The 20,936-nt window shown below is 45.7% G+C and overlaps 1 protein-coding gene across 2 annotated transcripts in view; it reads right to left on the reverse strand.

The window, feature by feature from the left end:
• LRMDA (leucine rich melanocyte differentiation associated) overlaps nucleotides 1-20,936 on the reverse strand; it is a 1,017,118-nt gene that overhangs the window by 412,018 nt on the left and 584,164 nt on the right. The window contains exon 5 of one of the 2 annotated variants that reach the window (XM_084794314.1): nucleotides 9,416-9,533. In XM_084794314.1, the coding sequence (XP_084650440.1) occupies nucleotides 9,416-9,533 (118 nt within the window). Of the gene's footprint in view, nucleotides 1-9,361; nucleotides 9,534-20,936 lie in introns of both variants that reach the window. The other variant, XM_084794315.1, reaches the window with a different exon arrangement.

Below are 20,936 nucleotides of genomic sequence, written 5' to 3' on the forward strand. Positions count from 1 at the left end.
TAAATGGAGTTCCGGGCCTTGCACACACTAGGCATCCCCCTATCACTGAGCTAGCCTCAACTTTTTATTTTCAACTTTATGGAGATGTTTCCTTTGAACTGGATAGCCCAAGGCCACCCTAGACCAGCCACTCACTGCTCTTCCATTCTACCCACCGCACTGCTCAGGTTTCCTCAGTAGGAATCCAAGGCCTCATTGCATCCTTCGGCTTTTGGGAGTTTTCTTCTCTACCTTCTGCTTGAACTTTTCTCATCCGCTGATGATAAAATGTGACTGGGAAATAAGCACAACGCCAGAATAGATGGGTCTACTGCACCCTCATGTTCTCCTTCAGCTGCCATGCCAATAGGCAGATGCTAAAGTCCAACTGTTCACTTCAGAATGATGCTGTGATTTGCCCTTGGGGCCTGGCATCTCTGTGGCCTTATCCATTCTGTAGATCTGCCTGTCGCCTAAGAGACTTGGCTATCTACAGGTTTAATTCCTACAATATGAAACATCTATTGACCCAGAGACACTTTCCAAGCAAGGCAGAGCTCCATGAAGCCACAGAGTCCACATAGAGAGGATGCTGGAACATCCCAGTGGAGGGACACCAATGCCACCGTGATCTTGCCTCCAGCACTCAGTGACATTTCCTCTGTTAAAGATGAACTACCTTTGCATTCCCAACCCAGTTGTCCTCATCACGGGCCAGAGTCATGACGATGGACGCAGGCCTGGGTAGGCAAAAAGAAATACATTAAAGATGACGTTTGGCTCAAGCTTATCACACATCTGGTGCCCATGAACCAAGCTCCAAAGCTGCATATGGACCTTGAGGCATGGTCAGTTTAGTTTGGTGAATGGTAGTTTAAGCTTCAACTCAGCCACTTGACTTGATTATCTAAGCACTTGTGATGAAAGCATCTTTTTTTTTCTTTCCATTCTCTTCCCTTCTATTTCAAATTTAATTTTGAAAAATAGTAGGAACTCTAAATGATAAGATCAAGATACCCAAAACCCTCTTTCCAAATGGATCAAGGGACTGGAGAGATAGCTCTGTGATAAAGAGCCCTGGTTTGTATTTGCTTTTACAGAGGACCTGGTTTGGATTCTTAGCACCTACAAGATGGCTTAAAGGCATCTATAACTCTAGGTCCAGGGGGCCAAATACCCTCTTCGGCCTACATTGGCACCAAGCATACACATGGCATACATGCATACATACATACATACATACAGGCAAAACATTCACACATAAAACAGCATAAATAGATCTCAAAGTGATTCAAAGAACTGTCAAGCCAGTACTGTGCAGATAACAGACACCAATGGCTGTCAGAGCATCATCCTTATTACCAATAATCATAGGAAGGAGAACCTTTCATAGCCTACTTAAGGATCAGAAGCTTAGATCCACTTCTTAATACAAAGATCACAGATCCCACAGGGGAAATAATCTTTTGATCAAGAACATGCCAAACATCATTTGAGATTATCAGGACTCATAGGCAGGACAGTCACTATGGTACCTATGAACCCATTGGCCTTCCCCTCACTTTAGCCTATGTGTAACTGATCAACCCCTCTCACCCTGCAGGAGTTAATGCTGCAGACTGTGATCATTTCCGGCCTCAAATTCTGTCAGGTGGCCTTGCAAGCATCAGAGGTAAGGCTGGGAGGATGGGAAGGCCAATCCATTTATCAGTCAGGTTCTTCAACCACACTCAGTCCTGGTGACGTGTAGTAAGTGTTCTTTTCGTACGCATAGGTCGATGGGAGACTAAAGGGTTTGGTTTCAGGCTGAGTTTGGTCCAGGTGTGCCTCTGGACGGCAGGCTTCCAGCTGCATGGTAGAGCACTGTTAAATGCATAGCCAGTGTCCTGGTGTTAGTTCAAAGAGCACCTAGCCTTCACTCAGCGCTCACTGTCTACTGGGTATTTTATTAGCTATTTATTGCTCAGTGTGCCTCTCCTGTTCTTTTCATGGTTGATCACAAACTTACAAACACAGTGAGTAGAAACACATGGTGTTTCAGGTCATGACCCAGAATTGAAAGGTTGTCACTTCCACTCACCTACCATTGGTAAAAGCATTACACGGCCAAGGCCAAGGTCAGGAGATGAGAGGAGGGCGTTCCTCCCTTACAGGAGTTTCCACAGCAAGGGCAGAGAGAAGGGCACCACTAGTTATTGACAAAATACATTCTGGCATACTTCTCCCAAATGTTGGGTTCCAAATACAGTGCAGTTCCCTGATAGCCTTTGTGTCATCATTCATGTTTAAGGAGCCCCTCTTACTTCTATGAGGGACTCTTGTCTTGGCTGTATTCAGATATCTTTGAACAAAATGATCATTTCTGAAAGCAGGCAGCGGGGAAAGTGAAAGCAGGCCACGAGGATATTATGAAAACTCTCGACACCACTGGAAACATGACACAGTTTCCTTGGCCTCAGAGTCCATACAGAGCAGCCTGTGTGTGTGGTGTGTGCAGAGCAGCCTGTGTGTGTGTGGTGTGTGCAGAGCAGCCTGTGTGTGTGTGGTGTGTGAAGAGCAGCCTGTGTGGTGTGCACAGAGCAGCCTGTGTGGTGTGCGCAGAGCAGCCTGTGTGGTGTGCTCAGAGGCTGCAGAAGCACCTGTGATTTGTGTCACTTTCCTCATCTGTGTTGGCTAATACTGCTTGTTGACTTCTTCACAAGATCTAGACTCTCCAAAGAAGCAAAAATCTGGGCATGGTGGTGTGGGATGTAATACATTATGTGACTTTAGGTAGGAAGAGTAGCACCATTACATGGACTGGGGTTCTAGACTTCAAAAAAAGGCAAATGCTAGCTGAGTACCTACATTCATATACTAAGTACCTAAGCTCTTCTTTCTCACTGTGCATGCAACGTGACCAGCCGCCTCACGCTCTGAGCTTCATGCCTCCTCCACTATGATGACTTAAACACTGTAAGCCCTGATTTGTTTTGTTGTTTACTTTCCTTTTGTCTGACATTTTGTTACAGCAGCAAGCAAACTCGTACATCTTCACTGTTAGCTGTGGGTCTCCATCTGCAGGCGGTGCTTTGGCTGTGGCCTGTCTTCTTTGCCTTCAGCTCACTGCCGCTTCAAGGCAACGCCTGGGAAATTGCTTCCAAAGAACAATGCTCTGAAGGCATCTCCTCCTCCAGACAGGGGATGCCATGGTGTGAACAAACAGACAGATACACAACCCGTCGGAGACTTCCCCCTCAAAGGAATGTGACGAACGGCAAAGTCAGAAACAATAATGAAAAGTAAACAAACCACAAATGTTTGGCTTCCAAAGCTGTTTGCAGACATATTGCCTAAGCATTTTCCAAAAAATAAATTAATTAAAAATTTTTCCTTCTCTTTAAAAGTTACTAAAAATAGATTTTGCATGTGTCTCAAGACAAGAAACATCTGTGAAGAAACAAAACAATGCAGAAAGCATGAACGCAGCTAGGTAGTTAGAAACATCTAGAAAATCACACGACATTTAGAGTTTTTGCTTTGGATATTCAGCACTGCAGAGAACTTTAAAACACAGCTAAATATCTATCTGACCACATGAACTGTACATGTAGCTTACAAAATTTGTTTATGGGCAGGTCCAAATTATATAAAATACAGATTAAATGTTCATATATTTTTTAAAAAATCTAGAGGTAGCCTCTGAATGACTATTGATTTTAATTTTTACTAATTAATTTACTTTATGTGTGTGGATACTTTGCCTGCATGTGTGTATTTACACCACATGCATGCTTGATTCCTGTAGAGGCCAGTACAGGACGCCTGATAAGCTGGAACTGGAGTTGCAGAGCATTGCGAGCCATCACGTGGGTGCTGAGATTCAAACCCAAGTCCTCTGCAAGAGTCCACAGTGCTCTTGACTGCTGGGCATCGCCCCGGCCCTTCCACAGCCTTGTTATGTTTGCACTTGGTTTAAATGAGGGCAACTGAAGAGATCAAGGACATATGCACATTATTTTAGAGTAACATAGAATTTATGAAAACACTAGTTTAGGCATCAAAATAACCCAATTTCAGCACAGAGGAAACCACTAAGTAGGGCTCCATTAAAGGGCAGATAGCCACCATGGCAGCAGGTACCACAGGGAAAATTTCCTTTCAGCTTTATGTAACTGTATAGAGGCCCAGTCATCCTTCTGAGATAAGATACTTCTTAACTTTAAAAGTCCAACTAGAAGGAGGTGGGTCTGACAAGGAGTGTGGGGACCACACTCAGGAATGGGTTACTGGAACTACAGACCAGACCCTAGCCCCCCTTGAAGCGCTGCCCAATGGGAATGCCTCGGGACAGACAGCATGGTGGCCACAGGTCTTCTCACCAAAGTAAACTCTAGGCAAATCTGGAAATGCACATATCCAGCCCAGAGTCTGTCTCTCCGCCCAGTGCTCATGCCTAACTCACTGTCTAGGACAACGATCACTTCTACTTTTTCAGGTGATCGTGCTTAGCCAACTGAATGATGTGTGCAAGCCAGGATGAGTCTCTCAGTGTGCTTTGCTGTCTGTGGTTCATGATTTTAGTAAGGACTGACTGGAACGCTGCCAGAGGCCAAGCATTTTTAGATGCAAGATTAGAGAAAGCAGACCCCAGTCTATGGCTTCAGGGAGATGGTATCCAAGAAACGGTCAGCTTCCTCAGGCCAACAAAAAAATGGCTTCCTTTAAGTCCACTTCCTGCCCTTACCCTGCATTGTCTTTCCCATAGAACCCCCCCCAAACAAACAAAGACAAGATGAGAGAAACTGACTATACATAGGATCTTCTGTGCCTGACCTTGAACATCAGGACTGGGGCTGTGTCGAGCAGTTATGGGAACTGGTGATTCTCGGACACAAGAAATGGTCAAGGTGTAGTTTGGCATGAGAACTGAGCATACTTCCAGGGCAGGTGCACTGAAGTCTATTCCCTTACCAATTTATTTGTCTTTCCCTCCTTTTTTCTCCCCATCCCTCTTTCCTCTCCTCCTGTCCCTCCTTGCATTTCTAAATATCTGAAGACACAATACCACAAGCTGGACAAAACTTCACACATACATAAGTCACACACCTCGCATGCTGGGAACCCAGGCACTCTACATACGGAATGTATAATACTGACTGGTTCACATCAGAACTCAGGTGAAAGGACAGTGAGACTACACTCTCCTTGTAAGGCAATGACCATAAAAACAAGCACATTTATATGTACCTGACTGTTTCCCAACACAGGCGGTGATGCTCAGTCCAATGCCCCCTGTGGCTACAGACATCCCCCACCCCCATGGTTCCTCTGAGATTCTAAATATTAAACAGTCAGTAGCCAACTTTGAGTGTGTGCATGTAAACAAGAGGGCTCGGCTTTAAATAATTATGTCAAAGAAATGACAACTGTGCTCTTTGCCAGAACCAGGATGAATAATTACAAAGCCAGGACATAATTAAGCAATTGTGACTGTCGGGATGCTGAGCTGCTTCTCTGATGTGCAGGGCTGGTGTGTCGCCATACGTGCCCTCCTGGACAGGCTTCTGTGCTTCTTTGATCTACATTTCCCAGTGCAGCCATGGGGGTCAAGGTCTGGTCATTCCAGATGCCTTTCATTGGGAGCCTTGAGCCTCTCAGTTCCTAGTTTGGTGCTTTCTCTGATTGACAATGGCATGATTCGATGGCCAAGGTTTGACAAAGATATATATTTTCTTTAAAATTCTGGGAAATGAGCAAATCCCAGCTGTTGTAGGTCCATTAAGTGTATACACACACACACACACACACACACATACACAGAGAGAGAGACAGAGACAGAGAGAGATACACACACACACACAGAGAGAGAGAGAGAGAGAGAGAGAGAGAGAGAGAGAGAAACAGAGACAGAGACCATATATATATATATATATATATCATGTGTCTGTGTGTGTGTGTCTGTGTGTGTTTGTGTGTGTGTGCGCACCTGTGTATTTGTAAACATTAGCTATCAGTTTCTCATGAATCTTTCCCTAGAACAATTCAAACTCAGAAGAAAGGTATCTTTGAATCAACAAAAGCCAAAGATCAGTCACGGAGGCAAGATGTGCCATCAGGAGACAGAGAGCTAGGGAGAACTTGGACTCAAGTGTCCAGGCCTGCCAGGTACCAAATCAAACCTCAGTGACACAGAGAGTTGATTAGTTCCTGGCTGATTTTGCATTTGCGTCAGCCGAGAATACCCAGCCTGCCCATTCCCCACCTCAAAGGCAAGGGCTGTGATTGGAGAGGCATTTTCCATTCTCCCAAATACTTTATGTCAGGAATGAAATGAAAACAGCTCCCCAAATCATGGCCTCCTTGATCATCCATCAGAACAGTGTGCTGAATAAGCACAATGGGCCCCTGCTGCCCTGGGAAGGACAGAAGCCAGCCAACTTGAGATTCTGATTCTGTTATGAAAAATAGGTCTTCAGCAAGTGTACGAGGCACAGCTCCAGCAATTTAAGGGAAGGAAATTGCTCTCCACTTAGAAGCAGACTTCAGGTGTACACATTCCTCCCAGAACATACATATGTACATAAACACAGAGACAGAATGGATATATGTATGTATGTATGTATGTTTGTATGTATGTATGCATGTATGTATATACACCTGCATAGGAACAAGCATGTGTCTGTACACATAGCAAACAGGCAAGAACAGCCATCTGAATGCCAGTTTATTAATTCAGCAAAGAGCTCATTTGGTTCCTTCTATCTGCAGGAAAAATATCAGCGTCTCTCAGAAAGCAACAGACAAAAGGGAATCGCCTGCCATTCGGCAGACATATGACAAAGCAGTAATAGCGAGGAGTCTTCTTGGGATCTTGAAGTATCATCACATAAAAACTGTTAACTAGAACCCCAAGAACTCTGGTTTGGGTCCTCTGTGTACCTCATGAGGGTCTTAGGCTTCTCTCTCTCCCAGATCCCTCACACACAAAGCAACAGAAGGGATCTCCTACTAGGCATGACGCCTCAGAAAACAGAAGCCAAGATCTCAGGGCTTCTTAGTCAAGGGGATTTTTGTTTCTCTTCTCAAATAATTAATGGGCAGTTTTAAGTGTAATACAGTTAGTAAGGGCATTAGAGTCAATCACACAAACATGTGCTAATTCTGTAATTGATTGGAGGCTAATTGGGGACACTGAAGAGCACTTCGGATGTCGCTAATGACTCAGACAGCTGATGGCAGGTTTTAAGGAACCTTTCCTCACGATGCTCAGAGGCAAGAGGGAATTCCAGATCTCCCTTTCTCCACACAGCAAGCCAGTCCATGCCCACCTGTCTTCCTCACTCAGGCTCTCAAGAGAAGTTTCAAGAGTTCCAAGACATCCCCAGGGAAAATATTGATCCCCTCTCTCCCCTCACTGGGCTAAAACAGCAGAGTGAGAAGGGGCAGGTCCCATGTCAGACATAAGAGTAAAAATCCAGCTCAGGAATCCATGACCAAGTGACCTTGGGAAGCTCTATGAACTGCTCTGGGCCAGAACTCCACTATTTATAAAGTGAGTCAGTGGTGTGCACAGTGGTGTGCACAGGGTGTGTACACACCCTTCAGTGTGTATAGAGTCCTGAGTCATGGAGCACTGGAAGAGAGTCGGGCACACACAGAATACAGCATCCCAGTGTGGGCAGCATAGTTAGTCCTTCTTCAGGTTTCCCTTGGCAGTGTTACAGCTTCCAGTCGCAAAGAAAATGAGGGCAAGATAAGGTGTGAGGGGCAGAGAGGAGGGATGACCAGTACCTGACCCTGGGCTATCACAGAGACATCATCTGCTGTACTTGACTGGGGTTGGTGATGTTGGCTGTCCCTGACATCCTAAGGAAAGATGAGAAAAGGAGAGAAAGGAAAGAAGAAAGGAAGAAAAGAAGCCAGGAGATAAATTCTTTCATTTGGACAAAATGGCAAACGCTGGAATAACTAAAGGCAGTCATGTGCACTATGTCAGGCCTATGCTCCAATAAGGAGAACTGTTAACACTTTAATAGCTATGAAATGAATCACTCAATTAATTCTCCACATGCTGAAACAGGTAACAATACATTTATCTGCCAGAATTATACCCTCCATATCATATATTTCCACAACTGTTAGCAATTTTATTCGGCATAACAGGAAATCAGTCGCACCTCATGGATTCAGGGAAAGAAAGTGGCCCGAGGTCTGCTGCCAACAGCGTGACTTGATGGAAGAGGTTTCATTGTTCTGCTGTGTTTTGGCTTTCTTTGGCTTTGCTTCCCCGCTTAATCACTTCCAATGCATGTACAGAGGGCTATAAGTCACTGGGCGAGGACAAACTAGACCTTCAGGATTCCTGTGCCAGCATTTTCAACATATAGCTGCAATTTCATGGGCGGTAACTAAGAGCTCCACAGTGCTCTGGGGTAATGAAGTTTCTGGAAAGGGGTCATCATCAGGGTCGCCGAATCCACTCCCAGGGCTCAGGCTTCTTAGAAGAGCCCAAATGTCTCCCAGAGAGATTATTGCAAGCATCCTTGAAATATCCTTGTGTCTGAGCCCAGGATTCTAAAGCTACTGTCAGGAACTGTATGTAAGGAGCAGGCAGAAGTCCCAACATGCTTGTCCAAACACTGCACACTGTGCTAAGGGCACCGCAGCAACTGAAGAGCTTTCATCTTTGATAGAAGGTAATTATCCCCTTTTAGTAGCAAGAAACACGAACCTCCGCCAAAGGACAGGAGGAATCGTGCCCGCCCCAGAAGCACAAAATTCTCACTGTGTTCTTTTTCAGCTCCATGCCCCCTTGAGAAGGAAGCCTTGAGGAGGCCTGGAATTCACCTGTTGAACTTCACTAAGCTCCATTCATATTTCTGTGTGTTTTAACTATGTATTTTTCCTATTGCTATGCTAAAATTCCATGGCCAAAACAACTTATAGAAGAAACAGCTTTTTTTTTTGTAGGCTTAGAGTTTCAAAGGGTGAATACATGACCGTCATGACACAGAGCGTGCCAGCAGGCAGGCAGGCAGTGGGCAGGCAGGCAGTGGGCAGGCAGGCATGGTGCTGGGGCAGTGGCTGAGAGCTCACATCCTCATCCACAAGCCCAAGACGGAAGTGGAAACCACAAATGGCACAATCCTCCAACAAGGCCACACTTCCCAATCCTTCCTCAACAGCTCTACCACCTGGAGACCAATCTTCAAACAATGAGCCTTTGGGGGCCCTTTCTCATTTAATCCTCCACAGTGTGTTATAAATGAGTCTCCTTAGACTGAGTGATAGGGAGAGCTAAACTATTCCCAATCAACTTCATGGCTGGCCAGCCCTGTGTCTCGGCTTGAACACTGGTGTGAGATCGCATCTACTTTCTAAATATACAGAAAGATGTTACCCGTGATGCTCTGCAGAGAAACCAGCAGATGAAAACTGGACAGTAGCAGCTCACCTTTGGCTTCACCACCTTCATGAAGGCCCCTCTGAGCAGTGCCTCCTCCCGTTCTTGTCTGGTGACTTTCTGGGCATCCAGAAACTTCAAATTGGGCAGCTTGTGCAGAACAAAGCACCTGGATGTGGGAGGGAAGGGGGGGGGGGAAGGCAGAAACAACTCAGGAAGATTGGAGTGACAGCCTCAGGGATGTGGGTCCTATGTCTGACCCTTGGGAGTCCACACCATAAGGCTTCACGGCTTTAGATCTCAACCACTCCCGTCTTCCTTCTCCCCCCAAAACTGTTTTCCCCCATCAGGGGAAATTTGAAGAGTTGCACTTTATACATACCACCAAACTTGAGTGATAATTACACTTGACTCAAGGGTAGATACATCCCTCATTAGGAATATGCAGCCAGTAGGACTCTGTGAATACATCTCTTTGTTCCATTTTAGGAAATGGGCCATGCTTCAGCATGGAAAGTTCTCAGTAAGACTAAAGCAGACCTTGATCAGAGGTACCATGTATGTAACTGCTTTTACTGGGCGACATCTGTGTCATTCTCAGCATTGGTACAGCAGAAATGCAAGCTGGAGCTCAGGCTGGAGGCCAGGATTTCCCAGGTAGGATCTTACACGAGCCCCACTAAGCTGGATGGCTTTGGGGATAGACTAGGGCATGCACGTGGCTAACAAGTGCTTCCCCGAGGACTCAGGACAGTCTTAGGCACTTTCTGCCACCATTTCTGGGTAACTTCCACCATGTATCATGGAGATGATCTTTGTCTAGGATAAATAGGAGGCAGGGGTGGTTTCTAGGGTTTTTAGTATCCCCGAATAACTCAGTGGCCTCTATGGCCTTTGAAAGAATCAGTAGTTCTCACTATAGCCCACCACAGATAAGCCAACAGCTATGTGTGTGATGAACAGCCCTCCAACTAATGTGTATACAGGGTATTGGCAAGAAGAGACACTTGGCCAGGGTACATGTTTATAGATGTATAAGTACATAGACACTGGACTATACTTCTTTCTGGTCAGCAACAGCCACCAGCCCAGTTACTTCTCATGAGGACCAAGTTCTCTATCAATCCAATGAGCAATGTCCAGGCCCTCTACTGCTTTGGAAGAAGAGATGAACACCCAATGCCAAGAGCAATGAACAGTCTCTAAAGAGACCTATCACTTCCTGCATGCACCTCCTTAGAATTCTCTCGCCTTCTAAATCCCAACCTCAGAGAACTTTCCTTCTCACCTCCAGCCTGTACTACTGCCTTCATTCTAAACGTTCCTATCTGCATCCAGCCTAACAAACTGTCATTTTCTAGTGATTTCCTTGTTCAAGTAATGAATGCCCCATCTAAACTACAACCTTCTCGAAGGCTTACCTTCCTTATATCATAGAAACTAAAGCAAGAAAGAGTTCAGTAGCCTGCCCACTCATGTCAGCCACGCAAACATTTCTTGAGTACCTACTATGTGTCTGGCCCTAGGGAGACAGATGCGATTATGATGCCCTCCACTCTCAAGGTAGTTCTTACTGTAATGGGGAATGTGTATTGACACACAACCAACTAGGAATCAGTGAGGCTAATTTGTGCACCAAGTGTTTATGGGAAAACAGAATAACTGAAAAGGGGAAAAGGAGGAATATATCATCTCGAACAGGCTTCAAAGAACCAAATTCCAAAGCAACCCACTTAAGATTTTATCAGTGTAGCTATTACTTGGATGCACACTGTGCCTCCCTCCCCCACCGCAGCCTAGGGTTCCCAGAGCCTCCTCACACATCCACAAGGTAATTCCATATCACCAAGTGACCTTTATAAGCTTATTCAGGTAAAAGACCTGGCCATCACTCAAAAGCCAGAGGCAGCATTTTAAAGGCCCCCCTGGACTCTTAAAGTCAAAACACACTAAAATTATTTTGCAATTAACTTCAATTAATTCACTTATGAATTAATTTATTATTTCACGTGACTGAGCAAGCACTTGGGCTTTGGACATAGGTCAAAGGTCAACATTTCAGAGCTAGTGTTCCCCTTTCCCTTTACAGAGGTAGGGTCTTTCTTTTGATTTTGCAGTGCTGCGTATTATGGGATAGATGGCCCATGAGCACTTGGGCTCCTGTCTTTACCATGTATCTCCCCATAGGAGGGTCCGGATTACAGATGTGCACCATCAAAGTGCCTGGGATGGAAGTCAGGTAATCAGGATTGTGTGGTTCCCTCAAATTCCTTTATAGTCCATCCCAAGACCAGAGGTCCTAGAATACATGTCCCTGCTCGTCTCTTTCTTCCTCTATTCCTCCTTCCTTCCCTCCCTCCCTCTGCCCTGCTTCCTCCCTGGCCTCAATCTATTACCCCTTTTCCCTTCCCTCTCAAAGCCTTTCCTTAACCCTAACTCCTGAACAGCTCTGTCTTACCCAAAATGAGGCAAAGGGCTCAAGCATTCTCTCTTACCCTTTAGCAGAATTCCCACCAGCCTCAGACTGTCAGAGAAAACTTCCATCTCCTGCTTATACTGGCAAAGTCTTGATGACAACAGACTTTCAAATAAAGACGTGTACAGACAGAAACAGTATGTCAGGAGTGACGCTCACAGGAGTAAAGACGCCCACTAAGTGTAGGGTGGGAAAAGATGAATATTCAGGTGAGGACAGCACTGGTATTAGAAAATCAGCTGATGTTTAATGCTGGAGTGAAAGATGCCTTCATGGGGCTGCCAGGAAGCAGGTGACAACAGACCTCGCATTGTCATTTCGCCTCTCTTTGGATCACAGCTCTGAAATCAAAGGAGGGAGACAGAGAGGTGCTGGCTTTTAAGCTAGTTAAAATTTTTTAGATGACAAAGAGCTGCTGTTTGCAGCCGTTCTTCTTAGAGTCGGAGAGACAGCCTATGACAGAGTCTGCCAGTCACCTCTAGACTCCCAGTGACTTCATTTCCATCCTAAGGGCCACCATGAGTTCCCAGAGTGGTTTGGGGGGACTCTCGGGTTACCCAGTCTGATAGGATCAGAGTGTGGGCCCTGGCAGGATAACAAACCAGAATAGACCACCCACTCTCAATAGATCAATTAAAAAGACTAATTAATTTTGAGAAGAAAAAAAAAAAAAAAGAAGATATATCCAATGGTGGGGATTGGAAGACTGGGACAAGGAACAAGGAGGTCTAATGACCTCTCCCCAAGGTCCATCTTGTTGGTCATAAAAGGGTGTTTAGTGTTCAAGAGAGTCAAGAGAGGCCCAGAGGTATACACAGCTGAGCAGTTCTGACCAAAGTGTGGGGGGGGGGTCTGTCACCATTGTCCCAGCTCAGGTGAGAAGCTGAGATCATCTCAGGGAGACAAGCGTCTCCTCTGGTTGGCACCAGGCTTCCAGGCTTTTCCTTCTTCTAGATCTAGATTCCCAAGGGAATTCCAGTCTCTGGGAGTCCACAGACTGGTGGCCAAAGGCAGGGCACACATGGCTCTTCACAGTATCTTCATCTCAAGGGGCCCACAGAGGAAGGAGATGAACAATTCCTGAGAGGTATTCTCAGACCTCTACCTGTGACCTGCCACATATGTCACACACACACACACACACACACACACACACACACACACACACACACACACACACAAATTAATGGATTTTTATGTTAAAACGGGGCTAGAGAAATAACTCTGTAGTTAAAGGCATCTTGTGTTTCTCTGGAAGACCTAAGACCCAAGACAAGAGGCTCCCAACAGCTGTAACTGAAGCCCCAGAGGACCTGACACCCTCCCATCAACTCCATGGGTACCTACACATCTGTAGCATATTCTCAGTATATACAGAGACCCATAAACAAAAATTAATATTTAATATTGCCATCGCGGTCAGAATAGCTACATGGGGGAGGGGCAGGCTTATCCCCTTACAATCCACTGTCTCCTTGGGAGTGTCTTTTTTTATTTGTTTACACATTCTATGAGTAATTATTGAGGAGCTGCTACCTGGAAAGAGTGTTGCGAGGTGTGCCGAGAAGGGTCAGAGATACAGCAGAAGATCCCTGCTCTCGGAGCGCCCTACACTCTAGCACAGGGTCTGCACTCTAGCATGGTGGTTCTTGACTTTGAGCAGGCATCCTCATGACCCGCAGGCTTATTAAAGCACAGACGCAGACGCCAGCCCATCCCCAGAGCTCCTCACTGAGGCGATCTGGACCGAGGCCTGGAATTTATGTTTCTAATAAGTTCCCAGGTGATGCTGTCACCGCTGCCATCCTGCTGAGAACCAATGTCCTAGTGAAAACAACACCACGAGGACTAATAGTTGGGAAATTATGAGCCCAATGAGGCAGCCAAGACTCTCTTTCCCAGTTCAGCGAGCAGTGCACCCTGCCACGGCACCTGGGCCACAGGAGCCCAGCTAACAGTCACATTTGCCAGGTCTTCCTGTCCCCCGGTGGCTTAGGATAGGCTCCGGCACCCCTGCCACATGGTAGGACAGTGGGTGTCCTGCCTGCCCGTCCTTTGCTGGTCCTGAGAGGTCTATATACCTTCGTCCTAGGTCATGTCAGAGTGTCAAAAGCTGCAGTTTCCATCCCGAGTGCAACACAAGTTTGCCATAAAATCACAAGAGCAGATTCCCGGAGCCACGGAACGAAGGCTTTTACAATATCAATTCAACCCTTGTAAATTTAATCCGGGGTTATTTGTTGCACCCAGATCTCTTTACGGTGATGTATGACTTAGTTACGGGGGTTATCACAGCCGTATCCTAAAGTTGCATAGTACATAAAACATTTCAGTTAACAATGCGTGGAGGTTAACTCCCCCAGATAACCTGTAATCACAAGGGCTAGTCCAGATGACATCCCTCTGTCAGCTCCCAGGAGCTATTGATGGTTCAATCAGTTCGTTTTGAAGGAAAAGAACAACAAAAGGCCAGTAAACTTATTCAGACTGTCAACGGGGGGCTATGGGGAATGGGACTTGCAGGTAAGTAATTCTGGGTGTTTTAAGGCTATTATCAAATAGCAGTGGCTGAAGGAAGAGACAGCCACTAATAACACAGAAGAAGGCAGCCGTCATAAACCACTTTATGGCAGAGGCCCCCCCCCCAATAAATCCTGTGACACCCGGAGACAGCTTCAGATTTATTCAATGGCTTGTTAAGCCAGGGCACTGCCTAATGAGAAGAGATGAGTCTAAGTTAAGTCTCACGACCCCAGCTACAGAGGGTGACTCCAATTTTTCTGACCTTCTCAAGGTGGCTAGGGGGATGCCACCAGGGCCAGAGGTGGTGGATCTTAGAGCCTCTGTTTGTTGTGCTCTGGAAGGGGAGGTTATCAGGAGAGCAGGGAGCCCTGCAAAGGTGCTTACATATTCATTTGTCTCCATGTGGAGACACATTCCCTAAAAATGAGAGGCCACCACCCAGAGGCTCTCAGGTTCCCTCTCTTCATGTGAAATGGTAGACTTTCTTATAGGACCCTTTAAGGACAACGCTAAATCTGGAAGGAAGAAGGAACAATGTTAATCCTTTTGTTATTATTGAAAAAAATCCATTTTTTTGGCCCTAATAACAATGGCTTTAGTATTTTCTGCCTAGACACCACAGAGAAAGGAATGCATTCTCTTGTCTTACCCATCACGTTACCCCCAGAAATATTTTTCTTCTCCCCAGCAATGGCATAAACCACAGACAAACGCCAAGGACTTCTAGGATCAGCTGGTGGGGTTGGCGGCCATATTTCTTTCACTAAAATGGTTCAAGATCTCGTGCGTTCTCAGAAGAGCCAGGATGCAGACTGCTGGGTGGCTTCTCCATTCCACTTACGGTCGGCGTGCAGTGCTTCTTCTCCTTATTTCCTGACGCCTTTTTACTCCCATACACCGGGACTACAGACACAGTGTACAAGTTACCGAGGCTCTACCTGGTGGCTGGTGAAGGCAGCCATGGGTGATCCTTTCACTGTTCTCAGTCCCCGCCCCCACCACGAAACTTAACAGAATAGGGCAAGAATGCCAACAAGACAACATGATTCGCTGTCAACTGGATTACATCAACTCTGCTTAATAACCCTGGCTTTCTCCTGCTGGTCAATAGCCCTGATCAACTGCTGAAGGTGTTTGATTACTAAGAGAAATCAGCAACGGCTTACACACAGCTTTTTTGAGAGACCAAAGCTCTTAGAGATTAAGAGGGGACACGTAAAGCGAGAGAGGTCATCATGATGAAAAGTTGGGGGGAGCTTTCAGGGCAGGGCAGAGGGCTCAGGCTGTGGGGCTGAGGGGCTTTGAGCTTGCCCACCTGAGCCTGTTTCTCTATCTGAGCATGAGAGTGGACCTCAGGCGCCTTCAAATGCTAATTTTCTAGGATTCTCTGCGGTCAAAGATGACTGACAATAAATACACCCATGAGGTTCCTTCCTGATACACCAGCTTTGCCCAATTGCCACCCCTCCCACCTCCAGAGAAAGAGAGAGAGAGGGAGGGAGGGAGGGAGGGAGGGAGGGGGAGAGAGGGAGGGAGGGAGGGGGAGAGAGGGAGGGAGGGAGGGGGAGAGAGGGAGGGAGGGAGGGGGAGAGGGGGGAGGGAGGGAGAGAGAGAGAGAGAGAGAGAGAGAGAGAGAGAGAGAGAGAGAGAGAGAGAGAGGGAGAGAGATCCAGAAAACACCTATGAAGACAAGGCATGCTGAACAAACAAACAGTGAGTGGGACAGCTCCAGATGCTCTGAGAGACAACGATGATCTCACTCTAATGAGCCGAGGTGAGCTCACCTACAGCATTAGTGAATTGGCATGACAACTGGCAAAGGCCAGCTGATTCTGCAGGCAGGTCACCGGCAGCATGTTTGAAGTCTCTGTGCAAACAATACACCCACAGGACAGTCCGAAGGCCTGTATGGAGGGTAACCAGCAATTACTGTGTGGGCTTCTGTCGCTTTGATCTCTGGGTCGTGACCTTTGCTTTCTTGTGATCATCAAAGCCCAGATTGCAGATTAGCTGGGGGGGATGCTAGCTGGCTTATATAAGCCACAGGTTTTACAGCTCCTATTTAGTGAGAAACAGCCTTGGGTGGCAGCCCAAGGTGGCCCCAGACACCACCGGAGGGTCCCTCCCACCTTTCCTTTGGTGGAGTGCTACAGACACTGGGCAGGCACCAGAACTGGTGCCTACCAGGGAACAAAGAAAGAACATCATATTTTAAATAATTTAAAGTTTTAAGGAATACCAAGGGACCTACTGGGGCATGGGGTGGGTGGGTGGGGGAGCAACCGGAGCCTGAAGGGACAGAAATTAAAAGAAAATGCACAACAGAGCTAAGCCACAAAGGAACAGCCCCAAGCTGGAGCCCAGCTCTGAGTCCAGGTTTCTTGTTTGAAAGGTACCGGTCAGCAGTTGTTCTCTGTTGACTTTAAACCACCATTCCTCCTGAAGAACAAGACAGGAAGGTGTTAGCATCTAGGGCTCTTGATGGGGTTTGTTTTCTCTCCCAGGCAAAGAATTAGAGGGTAGGAAATATCTGCAGTGAGACAGGTGGCGGCAGAGAAATCTTGAACAGAGCGAACAGGAGCAGACGGAATCAGCGGTTGAAGTAAGGCTTTTATTGGAGTGAGGAAACACACACATACAGCAGGCACACAGAGAAAAGGACCATCCACGAAGCAGACGGGGACTCGGGAAGCGAAGCCCAGTCTCTTCTTGAGGGCTGAGGACTTAAGGGTCTGTGAGGACAGTCTCTCCGCAGTTTAGGGTTGGTCAGTTTAACCAAGAGAAGCTTTGCAGGCCTCACCTCTGGGGCAAAGACATCATGATCTGGCCTTGGACTTGTCCATGGTGTTGGAATGATAAGGCTTTATTTTAACTGCCAGGGTTTTCTCTCAGGTCAGGAATGTGAGGAGAAAGTCAGCCATCATGGAATTTCAATATCTTTATTATTTCCTCTCTCTCTCTCTCTCTCTCTCTCTCTCTCTCTCTCTCTCTCTCTCTCTCTCTCTCTCTCTCTCTCTCTCTCCTAGTCCCTCAAAAGAACTGCCAGGAAAGGCAAAGGGTGCACCACGCTGACCACCAGGGTTCCCAGCTCTGACTTGGTTTGGGATGGTATGGGAATCTGCAAGAGGTGCAAGCTCATAGCCACCCAACACTCATCCCAGAATAGCAGAACTGTATCCACACGGAGAAGTACAGGCGGGTTCAAGGCCCTGTGAGACGGAAAAGGGACATAGCTACTCCCCTGCCACAGCTGGCCCAGGGCTCTGATCAACCATTCCATGGTATGTCCATGTTCACAGAGAACTTTAACAGCCCTGCCTTACTGTGGGCATGTCTGCCAAGAAAGTCCAACTGGGTGCACAGAGGTAACTGAGGATGCACTGGGGAACGGGGAGGAAAGATGGAACAGAGAGCACAGCGTACATAAACTTAGTCGTTTCCCACCCCAGGCCTGGTGGTTGGCCACAACACAAACTAACACCGAGCTGAACTCTTTGAAATCAACATCCCCCATGGAAACGAAACAACAGACACACTTGTTTTGATGTATGGCTGGGTGACATAAATATTACATCACATGACCACAGAGGATGCCAATCAATAGGAAATTTTTTTCACCAGCACTAAATGAACCATAGTTCCTGCTCTGACTGCAACTCCTTAAGGCTCCTACTGTTGCTGAAATGATTAACAGGAGAAGTATTGTCAGAGAACATACTTACAGTGAGTAACAGTAAACTGTAGAAATATCATTCACTGCTTAAGCCATTTCCTAGCAAAAATGTCACATAAATTTACATACAGACTCTACTACAATGGCCTACGTAACACCCAGAAAAAAGGTAGACCTCACACTTTGTGGATGTAAGGCTAGGAACATAGTTTCCTGATGCGTAGTAGGCAACTGTAATGTTTTGTATAAATGCATATGCCACAGGAACTCTGAATTCAAAATCATATTGTGAATCCCTAAAATTTCTCAGGGGTAAGTGAATCACCAACCAGAATAAAGAAAGTAGGGCTGCCAGGAGACCACAGAGCCAAGCTGCACTGTGCCCACATCTCTCTCGTTCTCCCCCAAATGCAAGGGTGAGTGCTTACCAAGTCAACAATAAAAAAAATGAATAAAAGATTTAAGCACGTTAGAGAACCAGCCCAGCATTTCACACAATGATGGAGTGAATTTGTAACCAGGCAGGGACACACATAACGTCTCTATTGTCCCTGGTGGCTGCCTTTCCTCCAAGTGTGAGGATCGAGCAGTCACTGTGTGGATGACTTACGGGTTTTCCAAGGCAATTGTGGATAGACGTGATCTGGGCTGTGTGCAAGCTCTAGAATCCAGTCCCTCACGGAAACAGTGTCATAAACACGCTAACAAACAGCCTTCCTGGCCCATCTCTCACATCCTGCCAGCTACACAGACCTGGGATGAGGAGGACACGCTTGGGGGACCGCCCAGGCGAATCCACGAGAAGGACTGCTCTTATAGAAACAAACCTTCTGCAGAAACGATGACCCACAGCTGAGGCTGGGATTGAGTCTGAGTGGTGGTCGCTGTTTGCTAACTGGATCTGATACCTAAGAAGGAAGAGTCATCCCAACATCCCAGCATGGTCACGCTGGAGCCGCATGAGCCGCGTTCCCATGCCAAGCATGACCTAAGGTCTGCATTAGCCTTCAAGACACAAGGGCTCTACCCTTACTCTCAATGTGGACTTATGATGGGGTGGGATGGTGAATCCAAGCATGGATTTGCTGCCAAAAGGATCACAGACTCTGAGTTGACTCAGTCATTTAAGGACCACCAATCTAGGCAGCCACGCCTGATTTAAAAGGCTTCCTGTCAAATCGGAACACTACATCAGGTGTTCTAGTCTTGCTGCTTGTACGGTTAATCTTAGCACTCTTTGTCAGTGACTCTGATCAGTTACAAAATGAACAGTGAAGTGTCTGCCTTTGTCTTCCCTTTATACCTCTCTAAGCCCTGTGCCTGAGACCAAACAGAGTAAGGTGGAAATGGAAAAGTCATCCTGTTCTCTCTCCCTCCCTCCTTTCTTCCCTCACTCCTCTTGGTCTCTGTCTCTTTCTGACTCTCTGTCTCTCATCTCTCATTCTTAAAAAAAAAATACAACTTATCTACACTTGTATTCATATATTATGTTTGGTTGTGTAAATGACTAAAGCGATGTGTGTGAATGTGTTCACACGTATGTAAAAGTTTCATGTGTTTTTAAAATGGGAACAAAAATGTGAAGAAAAAGGTCAGAAAGTAAGAGGGAAATTTTCAAAACAACGCTTAGTTTACGAAACATATTTATTAGACAGACGCTCTTGGACTTGACCTTCCTAAAAACATCTTAAACTTAGGACTTGAAATCCCTGGGATATGGAAGATATCTAGGGTGTACCAGTAGATGAAAGGGGAGGGGCATATTTTTACACATAAGGAGTATCACCTATCCACAGAGGAGAACAAGAAAATGTGTAGATAATTATATAAGATATACATAAAAGATCATTACCCAGAGCAAAGTAGGTGTCACATGTTTTATCTTATGAATGGAAACTAGAACTGAGCAAAAAGGAAACATAATCTCAAGTAGGGGTAGAGATAGTGGAAGCAGATGGGTACAAAGAGGTGGTGAGATTTTGATATATATATATTGTGGTATGTATATATGTATATATGTATATATATGTATATACGTATATATATATAGAAAGAGGTGGTGAGAGTTTGATATATATAGTGATACGAATAGATCACAGTGAATCTCATTAATGAACAATTAATGTGCATTGATAATTATAATAAAAATTAAAATGTTATTCTAAAAGTGTTGGTACAGAAAAGGTATTATGTTTAAAATGACCCCCTTCATGCATCTTGTATCAATTTCAGGATTCAAAGGTGAAAAAGAATGTTCTAGAAGTCATTTAACTTTTATGCAATTTAAGAATTCAATGTGAGTAATGAGCAGCGTGCCTTGGCTGGATGACAAACTGTCTTTCTCCTATCAGAAGTCATACCCCAACCTGTAACATCATACTATGGTTGGAAAGAATTCCAAGCAGGTTGCAGTGGTATACATCTGTAATCCCAGAACTTAGGGGGCAGAGGCAGGAGGATCTCTGTGATTTTGAGGCTAGCCTGGTCTACAAAGCAAGTCCAGGACAGCCAAGGCTACATAGAGAAACCCTGACTGAGAACAGAATAGAAAGAAAAAGGAAAGGAAAGAATTCCAAATGCAGAAAGACCTTCATGAGTGTATTTTTTTCAAGCAGGGTTCTATTTGCTCTGAATCAATACAAGAATAGCCTAGAAGCTCTACAAAATGTGAAACTTAGAAATGAATCTAAAGTCACAAAATCCTCCTTACAGAAATACAACGGAATCTCTGCTGTATGTTAATTATGTCTTTGTGTTGGGACTTTTTTTTTTCTTACAAATCTGTAACAACGGTCAGTATTTCTTACTGTGTTGACCTGACATACAATAATTTTCCCACAACATTTCTTTGCAGGTCACCAAGCTTTTAAATAAATAAATTCCAGTAGGACGAGACCCTC

The sequence above is a fragment of the Acomys minous genome (assembly GCF_964271855.1).
Source record: "Acomys minous genome assembly, chromosome: 9".
In the NCBI taxonomy this organism is placed as follows: Eukaryota; Metazoa; Chordata; class Mammalia; order Rodentia; family Muridae; genus Acomys; species Acomys minous.